Below are 12,814 nucleotides of genomic sequence, written 5' to 3' on the forward strand. Positions count from 1 at the left end.
CTCAGGCGGAAACCTTTTGTACAAGCCCAAAATGGTCTGCGACGTTGTGAGGGCGTGTGCTGTGCTACATAATGTGGAACAGCTAAGGAATGTGGCTTTACCCCCTGACACTGTTGGTTGTGTTGGCCCCAACCCCTATCCCAGGCTTTTGAACCAAACGCAGCTGCAGCACCACCGACCCCGCTGGAACACTCAACTCTGGCTCAGCTGCAGCACCACCGACCGCTGCTGGAACACTCAGCTCCTGCTCAGCTGCAGCACCACCGACCGCTGCTGGAACACTCAGCTCCTGCTCAGCTGCAGCACCACCGACCCCACTGGAACACTCAGCTCCGGCTCAGCTGCAGCACCACCGACCCCACTGGAACACTCAGCCCCGGCTCAGCTGCAGCACCACCAACCCCTGCTGGAACACCCAGATCCTGCTCAGCTGCAGCACCACCGACCCCGCTGGAACACTCAGCTCCGGCTCAGCTGCAGCACCACCGACCCCGCTGGAACACTCAGCTCCTGCTCAGCTGCAGCACCACCGACCCCGCTGGAACACTCAGCTCCGGCTCAGCTGCAGCACCACCGACCCCGCTGGAACACTCAGCTCCTGCTCAGCTGCAGCACCACCGACCCCGCTGGAACACTCAGCGACTAAAAACAATAGAAAACGTCACAATTGTTTGTGTAAATAAATGTTAAACAACTTGAATGCATTTGGTTTACTCTTTTCAAACGAGGGAATGCCAATTTACATACCTGGATCATCCAGTGCGTCTTACATGTCCGTGTCCCCCCCACTCAGGAGGGATTCCCCTTTAATACCGGCAAGTCGCTCATCAAGGGAGGTTGAGCTCCGGTGTCCTCTTTCCCCCACCCGTGGCACAAACACTTTGTCTCTGTAAGGCTATTCACCGTTTGGCCTACACTTATATCGGAGCATTTCTTTTTTATTTCTGAGAGGTTCCGACCTTCTGAGCCAGCAGCATTCACAATGTCCGCCACATGCTGCCACTCTAACTTTTTTGCATTTGTAATGCCCACTGTGTCCACCAAACAATATATTTTTCCTCGCTTCAACCTCCCCTACAAGAACACTGGGTGCAATTTCTTTTTTTAGCCTTTCTGTTGGGATTTGCCGTCATTGCCGTCATGCAGTCAATATGGATGAATATTAATTAGGAGCGTTTCACTGACTATTCATAAGCAACTATGGGCGTTAAAAGGAAAGATGCTCGCTCACGTGTGGCAAATTTCAAGTTGATTGTGATTTATTAAGGGAAACCGGCGTGGGACGTGCGTGCGCACTGTGTTATAAGTCAGATTGTTTTTGTGTGTAAGCACTTTCTGTGAATCCTCTGCACAGTTTTATAAATGAGGCCCCTGGACTTTTTTGAACTAAATAGATTCAAGATAGATGAATATTAAAATAGTCTGCCAAGCAAGATGGGCCTAAAACATTTCAGTTCTTGAAGAACAAAATGTGGCATTCGATCAGCACTCGCATGAACAATGAGTCAGTCATCTCCGTCAATCAGTCATGAACAATGAATCAGTCATCAGTTGCTGCAAACGAGAAAGGTCGAGGTTTTGACAATGTGTCCGTTAGCTTGGGGAAAAGTCTGGGAAAAGTCTGTGTTTTTATTATCTGACATGGGCAAGCTCACTTTGTATTGGGCCTCAGTCCAACATTATTTTTATTCACCTTTCCCAAGTTCAGAGTACACTTAGCTCTATCCACCTACCCGTTATACTGTCAAATGGATCGATCATTGTTATTTTCCTCTGGGCCCATGGGAGAGTAAAACACTCATGAATAAACACATTTTTACTAGCGTTAGCGCAATGACATGCCAGCTGTTTCCATAGACTTCCAGTCATTGAGCCAGCAACCATCCATTTTAAAGCACGCCTTGGCAGAAATATACAATATAAAGAATTCATACCCCTTGACATATTCCACATTTTGTTGTGTTACAGCCTGAATTCAAAATGGATTACATTTTTTGTTCTCGCACCCATCTAGACACAATACCCCATAATGACAAAGTTAAATCATGTTTTTAGAAATGTTTGCAAATATATTGAGAATAAAATAGAGAAATGTATCATTAACATATTGAGCTCAGGTGCATCTAATTTCCTTTTATCATCCTTGAGATCTCACTACAACTTGATTTCGGTCCACCGGTGGTCAATTCCATTGATGGACATGATTTAGAAAGTGACACACCTGTCAATATATGGGCCCAAAGTTCACAGTGCATGTCAGAGCAGAAATTATACCATGTCCAAGGAACTGTCCGTAGATCTCAGAGAGAATCGTCTTGGGTATGTCTGTATCAGCTTTGCACATCTGGATTTGGGGATTTTCTCACATTCTTCCTTGCATTTTTCAAACTCTGTTAAGTTAGATGGGGAGAGGCAGCAACCTTCAAGTCTTTCCACAGATTTTCAATGGGATTCAAGTCTTGGCTTCGACTGGGCCACTCAAAGACTTTCACATTCTTGTTGTGAAGTCATCCCAGCTTGGTTTTGGATGTATGCTTGGGATCATTGTCATGTTGGAACGTACATCTTCACCCCCTGTCTAAGTTCTATGCACTAAAGCAGGTTCTCGTCAAAGATTTGCTAGTCTCCCAGTCCCTGCTGCTGAAAAGCATCCCTATAGCATGATGCTGCCACCACCATGCTTCACGGAAGGGATGGTGTTAGAGGGTGATGAGCTGTGCCTGGTTTTCTCCAGACATAGCACTTTGCGTTCAGGCCAACGAGTTAAATTTTTGCCTCATCAGACCACAGAATCTTTTCCTTTATGCTCTGTATTCTGCATGACTTTTTGCAAACTCCAGGCATGCTGTCATGTGCCTTTTTCTCAGGAGTGGCTTCCGTATGGCCACTCTCCCATGAGTCAAGATTGGGGAAGTGCTGCAGAGAATGTTGTCCTTCTGGTAGGTCCTCCCATTTCAGCCAAGGAACTCTGTAGTTCTGTCAGAGTGGTCATTGGGTTCTTGGTCACCTCTATGACCAAGGTCCTTCTTGCCTGGTTGTTCAATTTGGTCGGACGCCAGCTCTAGGCAGAGTCTAGGTAGTTCCATATTTTTTTCAATTTCCCAATGATGGAGACCACTGTGCTCTTGGGAACTTTCAACTCCCTAGAAATGTTTTATATATGATATATGCCTCATCACAATTATATCTCTGAGATCTACAGACAGTTCATTGGACTTCATGGCATAGTTTCTGCTCTGACAACTGTGGGACCTTACATAGACAGGTGTGTTTCTTTCTAAATCCTGTCCAAACAATTGAGTTGGCCACAGGTGGACTCCAATCAAGTTGTAGTGACAAAGGAAATTGGATGCACCTGAGCTGAAAGAGTGCCATAGCAAAGGGGTGTGAATATTTATGTAAATTAGATATTTCTGTAAATCGTTTTAACATTTCTAAAAACCTGTTTTCACTTTGTCATTATGGGGTATTGTGTGTAGATGGGCGAGAGGGAAAAAAGCAATGTAATCCATTTTGAATGCAGGCTGTAACACAACAAAATGTGGAATAAGTCAAGGGGTATGAATACTTTCTCAAGGCACTGTTTATCATCATATCATCATGTTTTATCATCATATTTTTTGCAGCAGTGGCAACTATTTTTTTATGAATATAGGGGAATCACTGCTGCCATTCTTCACTAAAACTGCAACTGCAGATGCTTCTGTATTTTTAAAGTGTTGTGTTAAAAATGTACGGACAAAACATGTTACTTCAACAAAAAAGACTCAAGAGAAGGTAAGACTGACTAAATCTGAAAACTGGACCTGGGGCTTGTAACAGGCTCTTGGGCATTCAGATGGAGTGGCCAGCCCTTGGACACTCGCGTTCCGTGAAAAATGTTCTCAACAGGCTAACCACTTCATCTCATCTCTTTTCTCCCCTCAGGGGGACGATGAAGGCTCGCTTTGTGTACGTCTTCATCCTGGGCATCTTCTTCACGGGCTCCAAGGACCTGCTGAGGTCCCAGGTCATCACAGCCGACGCCCGGCTGAAGAGCAGGGGATTGTGGGAAATCTACAGGTAGGTAGCCTACACGGCAAGTAGCCTACAGAATAGAGAGGCGGGCTAGCAATCGGCAGGTGGCAATTTTGAATCCTGTTCAGATATTCGTCTGATATTCGTGTACATTGTTTTATTCAAACTTTTTTGAACCACGCAAGTCAGTTTAGAATAAATCATTGTTCTTATTTACTCATATTACATAGTTATTGGACAATAAATACATCTTCTTACAGTGGTGTGGTTCTGTTGGTGGCCCTGTTGTTGCGGGCACACAACCTTCCGGTGCTATGCTGCTGCCTGCTGGTCCAGTCCCTGATGGCCCAGTTCATCTGGAAGAAGCTCCACTATGACGCTGCCCAGACCACCATCATGCACTACTGGTTCGGACAGGCCTTCTTCTACTTCCAGGTAACGGGCGGTTAGATTATATAGTATTCATTGTGGAGTATGTTACTTGTAACCTGGCTATGCCTACACCTGGCTATGACTTTTTAAGAAGGAGTTTGTAGCCTTGGCTTGTGCGAGCCATAAAGGCTCATACAGTGTTTTTCACTAGCGCCGGCTGTCGACTATACAACCTATTACAGACTCATTTTCAGCCTGGTACTTTTTCCACTTAAATTAACTAGGCTACTTTTCAATTCGCTAGTCAGAAATCAGTCTGCCGAGCCCGGTCCCGCTAGAATGAACGATATGCATCTTCTAGCTATCTATTGATAGGAAAGGCGCCTGTCAGTCACAAAGTGAGCGACGACAGGGAAACGCTGCTGGCGGGACAGCCTCTCGGTACCTGGGTCTGTGTGTTGTGTGCGCTATGGTTGCCGTCACATTTCTTTACACAGAGGGAGAGAGTGTGAATTTGTACATCCTAATGTAACGTTAGTGAATTTGCACGTCCCATATAATGTGGTAATAATTTGTCAAAATCCACTTAGCCTATTGTTTTCTTGCACTTTAATTTATGTTCTTTCGCGTGCAGGGTCCGACATTAACTATGGCCCGCTGGCCCGAGGCCAATGGAAAATTTGTCGGTCGGGCTAGTGGATCTCCTCTGTCGGGCCAGTAACTTTTCAGCACATTTTTGCATTCCAGTTCAACATTTACCTGCTCTGTCACAGTCTACCATTGAAAACCATTGAAGACTACACAGGTAAATGCCATGCTATTTGAGCAATATGATCGGCCATTTATTCATGCATAACCACGCTCCTGCGGGTCACAACTTCTCGAGTAACTTGAGCAGTACACGAGTTGACGTCTTCACACAGCAAACGCAAGTTGTCCAGCGCAAAAAGAAGCACCCATCAATCTACTCGATGCGCTTATTTATTTAGATTCACAAAAGTAAACCTTCAATAGGGAACACACTAGCAATATGCTGGCTACTGTTGATAGAAAGCTGCAAAAAGACACCTAGCATTCCTCTTGGCTAGCCTATTGTAGCCATGTTGATATCTAGTGGTGGAGAGTCGACTCCAAAATAATAGATTATTTGACTCCTTTCCCGTCAACTCCCAAGATTCAGTATTTTTGCAACGGAGGAGAATGAGTAGTTGCCGTTGGCTACTTCCAAGAACACAAACTCTTGCATCTTTCACAGCAAAGAAAGAGTGATCTAGTGAGGGAGAGAGTGTGTAGGTGCACAGCCAGGCATACCAGGCAGACATTCAGAACCGTGCATCGGTAATAAAAGCTGTATCTCGCAATGTCTTAAGTTCACTAAAGTAGGGGCTATCAATGAGTAGGCTATTCTACACGCAATAGACCAAAGACTAAACAGACACTCAAATCTTTTATAGCAAATAGAATGAGCAGGCGAGGCAGTGAGGGAGAGAGTAGAGGGGCAGGCAGACAGACAGTTGGAACAGTGCGAATAGGCCCCTGGCGTGGTGTAAACCCCTGCAGCCCTATGGGCCCGTCATCTCGCACCTATGTCAAATTACCTACTACATGGGTAGTAGGTGAGTCAAACAGACAATATACTTGTCATGTATCTAATTAGCCTATTTCTCAGAGGGCACCGGTGGCAGCCTACCTCAGCATCCTAACTGGTTATGAAGTTTTAAAAAGTTATGTGAATCAGGTCAGACTCGGAGGGAGAGCGAGTTGGTCAACAAAAAGCAAGGCCAAGTGTTGCACAAAAAAACGCAGCAAAAAAAGCTTGATCTGATCAAGATCGTGCAAAATCACCAAAGATCACATCAGCAAAGCTACCACCTCTTCCTCAACAGACGAAACACCATCGCATGTGGAAGCTAGCCAACTGACTTGCAGATACCTTACTGCCCGGGCCTGGGAATGACAGTGGCCTTGCTCCTCCTCCTTCTTCCTCTTTTTGAGAATAGTGACTCTAGTGAGAGTGCCGGCCCTCCTCATCCTCCTCTCCCAAGCCCAACAGCACTCATGAGAGCGACGTGTATGTTTATTCAGAAAAATGATATTGGTTAATTCATTTTATAATCTATAATGTTTGAATTTCCCAATTTAATTACTGAACAAGTAAATACACTGAACAAACATGTAAAGTGTTGGTCCCATGTTTTATGAGCTGAAATGAAATGTTATTCCTTTTCATGGTTTTGAGTGCGAGTACTTTTTGAACTCTACAGATATTTTCTCACCCACGCATCGGCCGCCTTTCATTCTAGCCTGAGCGCAAACCCTCATATTGGCTTTCTACTGAAATAAAAGATCCAAGAAATGTTCTATACGCACAAAAAGCTTATTTCTCTAAAATGCTGTTCACAAATGTATTTATATCCCTGTTAGGGAGCATTTCTCCTTTGCCAAGATAATCCATCCACCTGACAGGTATGGCATATAAAGAAGCTGATTTAACAGCATGATCCTTATACAAGTGCACCTCAATAACACAGATGTCTGAAGTTTTGAAGGAGCATGCAATTGGCATGCTGACTGCAGAAATGTCCACCAGAGCTGTTGACTGAGAATGTAATGTTCATTTCTCTACCATAAGCCGCCTCCGTTTTAGAGAATTTGGCAGTACATCTAACCGGCCTCACAACCGCAGACCACATGTACCCATGCCAACCAAAGACCTCCACATCCGGCTTCTTCACCTACGTGATCGTCTGAGACCAGCCCACCTGGACAGCTGATGAAACTGAGTTTGCACAACCGAGGAATTTCTGCACAAATTGTCAGAAACCGTTTCAGGGAAGTGCATCTGCATGCTCGTAGTCCTCACCAGAGTCTTGACCTGACTGATGTGTGGCATTGTAACCAACTTCAGTGGGTAAATGCACTCCTTCGATGGCCAATGGCACTTTGAAGAAGTTTGCTCTTCATGGTTGAATCGCAATTTCAACTGTACTGGGCAGATGTCAGACAGTGTGTATGCCATGATGTGGGCGAGGAGTTTGCTGGTATAGGCAGGCATAAGCTATGGAGAACGAACACAATTGCATTTTATCTATGGCAATTTGAATGCGCAGAGATACCGTTATGTGATCCCTAGGCCCGTTGTCATGCCATTCATCCGCTGCCATCACCTCATGTTTCAGCATGATAATGCCATGCGCTATGTCGCAAGGATCTGTACACAAATCCTGGAAGCTGAAAATGTCCTAGTCCTTCCATGGCCTGCATACTCACCAGATATGTCAACCATTGAACATGGGTCGACGTGTATGACAGCGTTTTAGTTCCCGCCAATATCCAGCAAATTCTTACAGCCATTGAAGAGGAGTGGGACAACATTCCACAGGCCACAATCAACAGCCTGATCAACTCCATGTGAAGAAGATGTGTCGAAGCTGCATGAGGCAAATGGTGGTCACATCAAATACTGACTGGTTTTCTGATCCACGCCTATACCTTTTTTTTAAAAGGTATCTGATGTGATCAAAGCAAAAATAGCCTACATGAAAGTAAGGGAGAGTAAACATTATTGTTTCTAGTTTTGGTTAGTTACAATTGAAGTGTCCTGGCATCCGTTCAAAAGATCAGGTCGATCAGACCACGCTGCTGAAATGAGAGGATCGCATTAAAAATGTCGCAAAGGCATGCCCACTGATGATTAAACAGCTTCATGTCAAATTGAATGTCCATTCGTCTCACGTGGATGTCTTGTCACATTTTCATCAACTAAAATGAAAACGTATTTGTTGCAGTTATCGTTTTTTTCATGGCATCTTGTTATCGTTACTTGTTTTCGTAAGGAAAAATAAGATGTTGACACATTTTTGGCTTGTCTCAATAAAACTATAACCTAGTCCTACTGTAGGCCGAGTTGAACAGCCCAATGTCCTGAGACTCCGATTGTAGCCAGTCCATGGTCAGCAGCGTACCACCCTGCATCCCACTGCTGGCTTGCTTCTGAAGCTAAACGGGGTTGGTCCTGGTTGGTCCCTGGATGGGAGACCAGATGCTGCTGGAAGTGGTGTTGGAGGGCCAGTAGGAGGCACCCTTTCATCTGGTCTAAAAAAATACCCAAGGGCAGTAATTGGGGACATTGCCTCATGTAGGATGCTGTCTTTCAGATGGAATGTTAAACGGGTGTCCTGACTCTCTGTGGTCACTAAAGAGCCCATGGCACTTATGGTATAAGTAGGGGTGTTAACCCTGGTGTCCTGGCTAAATTCCCAATCATACCATCACGGCCACCTAATCATCCCCAGCTTACAATTGGCTCATTCATCCGCCCTCCTCTCCCCTGTAACTATTCCCCAGGTCGTTGCTGTAAATGAGAATGTTTTCTCAGACGACTTACCTGGTAAAATAAGGGTTAAATAACAAAGTAAATTAAAATGGTCAGCTGTGTGGAACTTTCGAACATACATTGCATTCAGAAAGTAATCACACCCCTTAACTTTTTACATTTGTTTTTTGTGTTACAAGGTGGAATTAAAATGTATTTATTGGCATAGTTTTGTCAACAATCTACACCAAATACTCTGTAATGTAAAAGTGGAAGAAAAATTCTAACATACTGTATGTAAGAAAAATATATATTAAAATAAAACACTAATATGTCTTGGTTACATATTCAACCCCCTGAGCCAATACATGTTAGAATCACATTTGACAGTGATTACATCTGTGAGTCTTTCTGGGTAAGTCTCTAAGAGCTTTGCACACCTGGATGGTACAATATTTTTTGATCATTGCTAGACAGTGATTTTCAAGACGATTTTAGTTAAAAACTGTAACTAGGCCACTCAGGAACATTCAATGTCGTCTTGGTAAGCAACTCCAGTGTATATTTGGCCTGAACCTGAATCAGGTTTACCTCTAGGATGTTGCCTGTGCTTAGCTCTATTCTGTTTCTTTTTTTATCCAGAAAACGTAACGGTTACATGCATACCCATAACATGATGCAGCCACCACTATACTTGAAAATATGGAGAGTGGTACTCATTAATGTTTTGTGTTGGATTTGCCCCAAACATAACACTTTGTATTCAGGATGTGAAGTTAATTTCTTTGCCACATTTTTTGCAGTATTACTTTAGTGCCTTGTTGCAAACAAGATGCATGTTTTGAAATATTTGTATTCTGTACAGGTTTCCTTCTTTTCACTCTGTCATTTAAGGTTAGTGTTGTCGAGTAACTACAATGTTGTTGATCCAGCCTCAGTTTTCTCCGATCACAGCCATTAAACTGTAACTGTTTTAAAATCACCATTGGCCTCATGGTGGAATCCCCGAGTGGTTTCCTTCCTCTCCAGCAACTGAGTTAGGAAGGACACCTGTATCTTTGTAGTGACTGGGTGTATTGATACTATCCAAAGTGTAACTAATAACTTCATCATGCTCAAAGGGATATTCGATGTGTTCGCTTTGCGATGCATTGGAAAGCCTCCCTGGTCTTTTCGGTTGAATCTTTGTTTGAAATTCACTGCTCGACTGAGGGACCTTACAGATAATTGTATGTGCGGGCTACAGAGATGTAGTAGTCATTCAAAAACCATGCATTTATTTTGCAAAGTGAGTCCATGCAACTTATTTACTCCTGAACTTGCCATAAAACAAAAGTAAACGGTTGTGATTACTCTCGAAGGCACTGTACATGATCCACTCATATGGTGTTGGGTTTGTCCGTTGGAGGGTGGCGTTGCCCTGGCACACACAGGTCCTTTCACACACACACACACACACATACACACCCAGGCGAGAGAGAGGGGAGCTAGTGGCCTTCATCAGCCAGTGAATTAATTCAGCTCCCGCTGCAGTCGCCGAGAGCTCTTCCATCACATCTGTGTCACTCCTGAGCCCTCGTCAGGAAATGGAAAGGGGAATGAGACTGAGCCAAAGAGAGTGGGGAGGAGGAGAGATGAGGTGGAGGGGAAGGGAGATTTCACCCAGTCACTGCAACCCTTACAAGGCCAGAGAGTTGACAGACAGCGAGCTTTGAATAGCTAGCTACCTGGGAAGTGGAGGAGCATGCAGGAGACTGACACATTTTATTCATATAATCTTCTGACTTCTTTCAAAAGTTAACATGGAGTGTATTGTGCAATCTTCATATATATACAATGGGGAGAACAAGTATTTGATACACAGACCTCTACATGCTTTGTAAGTAGGAAAACCTGCAAAATCGGCAGTGTATCGAATACTTGTTCTCCCCACTGTATGTTCATTTTAGGTCAGCTACACTAGCTACATTAGCTAACTTATGTACTTTGTCTAACTAAGTTCCTTTAGCGACGTTACTTAGCTACTTTGTCTACTTCGTAATAAGTTAGCTAAGTAAGTTAAGGTTAGTTGTGAAAATGAAGCTTAATAAAACGTACGTCTTCTGTTTGGCTGTTTGTCTGTCTGTAGGGGAACTCCAACAGCATAGCCACTGTGGACATCTCGGTTGGCTTTGTGGGACTGGAGAGCTACGTAGAAGCCCCGGCTGTCTTCCTCACCGCCCTCAGCACATACGCCGGGCCCCTGCTCTGGGCTTCCCACCTCATCTGCTACCTCAGCTCCGAAAACAGGTCAGTTACTGTACACTCACGGCAGTGAATGTCATTAGTGATGATTCATTCAGAAGTTAATTCATTCCAACTTACACTGATTCACAACAGCCCAGGAACCAGTTAACCATATGTTTATCTTGGCAATTTTGTGTTTATCTTACTGTAGCAGACCAATGATAAAGTAGAAGATTTAGCAAGATTTTTCAAATGAGTTATTATTCCAGTATAAAATGAAAAGCCTTGAAATGTATTATTTAGGATGCCCATATATATACTCAAAACATTGATTCTGCCTAAAACAAGAGGCTGGCGAAACAGTCCAGTTATGGAATTTCAATTAATTCACGGAAATTGAATTGAGCACGACCATGCCATGATACATAAAGCCGAAAGGGGGAAGAAACCCAACATTTCAACAAAGACAAAGGACTCTGTATATTCCTCCCATCTAGCATGAAACTGCAGTGTGTAATTATTGGGACAGGATCATAATACGATGATGAAGACGACGACGCCTTGGCCACGTGCCAATTTATTATGGAATTAAAAGCTACCCCTGGATGTTATTTGCAAAAGATGCGAGAGATCGTTTCGAACATTTTGTACATCGTTTTAATGCCTTGCGCCTCTAATTGATTTTCTCATGAATTCATACAACAGGTTAGTCACCTAGAGCAAAATTCAAAGAGCATAACTTAAAAGAAAGAGATGATTAATAAATGAGCGAGGTGTGCTACCCCACGTCTTGAATGTATATACATTACGCTATGCATCACAGATTGTGTGTTAAAGAGAAGCTGTAAGCAAAGTTATGGAATGGAAAGAAGGGATGGGGCACACAGAGGAAATCCGAGAGCTGTTTGTTGGGTGGACGTTTTTTTTTTTTTCCCTTTAAAGGGGCCTTTTATCATTAAGCTCCTGTAAGCCTCTTTGTTACTGGCATCTAATTCCAATTAGGCTGAGTGATAACTAGCTTCATACCGCAATCAAAGCAGACTGTAAAGCCCAGTCCAACATGGGGGCCTCCTTCTCTCAACGCACGCCAGCCTTTCAATAATTGATGAAAACGATGGCTGCTGAGTTGATCCTCCCTCCAGGAGCCATCGTCTTGGAGAGGGGAAAGAGGACTTATGCACACACACATATACAGGAAGTTTTCATACCCCCTTGACTTATTAGACATTTTGTTGGGTGACAGCCTAAATGCAGAATGGGTTTATTTGATTTTCTTCTCACCCATCTACACACAATACCCCATAATGACAAAGTGAAAACAGGTTTTTAGAAATGTTTGCAAATTTATTGAAAGTAAAATCTAGAAATATTTAATTTACATAAGTATTCACACCCCTGAGTCAATACTTTGTAGAAGCACCTTTGACAGCGATTACAGCTGTGAGTCTTTCTGGGTAAGTCTCTAAGAGCTTTCCACAACTGGATTGTGTAACATTTTCCCATTATTATTTTCTAAATTCTTCAAGCTCTGCCAAATTAATTGTCAAATCATTGCTAGACAACCATTTTCAGGTCTTGCCATAGATTTTCAAGTTGAGTTGACCTTGTGTTCTAGGTTATTGTCCTGCTGAAAATGGAATTCATCTCCTAGTTTCTGGTGGAAAGCAGACAGAACCAGACTGAATTGCTTTGGATCTAAGCACAATTTTGTCTGTGCTTAGATCCATTCCATTTTTTTTATTCTCCTGAAAAACTCCCCAGTCCTTTTAACAATTACAAGCATACCCATAACATGATCCAGCCACCACTGTGTTCAACAAGTTTTTAATCCTGAACTTATTTAGACTTGATGAATACTGATTGACACAACACATTTCAGCTTTA

General features: G+C 43.4%; 1 protein-coding gene across 1 annotated transcript in view; it reads left to right on the plus strand.

The window, feature by feature from the left end:
* LOC139390663 (GPI ethanolamine phosphate transferase 2-like) overlaps window positions 1-12,814 on the plus strand; it is a 126,116-nt gene that overhangs the window by 96,001 nt on the left and 17,301 nt on the right. The window contains exons 11-13 of the mRNA XM_071137936.1: window positions 3,928-4,062; window positions 4,278-4,452; window positions 10,833-10,993. Coding sequence (XP_070994037.1) covers window positions 3,928-4,062; window positions 4,278-4,452; window positions 10,833-10,993 — 471 coding nt within the window. The remainder of the gene's footprint in view (window positions 1-3,927; window positions 4,063-4,277; window positions 4,453-10,832; window positions 10,994-12,814) is intronic.

This window comes from Oncorhynchus clarkii, chromosome 31 (genome assembly GCF_045791955.1).
Source record: "Oncorhynchus clarkii lewisi isolate Uvic-CL-2024 chromosome 31, UVic_Ocla_1.0, whole genome shotgun sequence".
NCBI lineage: Eukaryota > Metazoa > Chordata > Actinopteri > Salmoniformes > Salmonidae > Oncorhynchus > Oncorhynchus clarkii.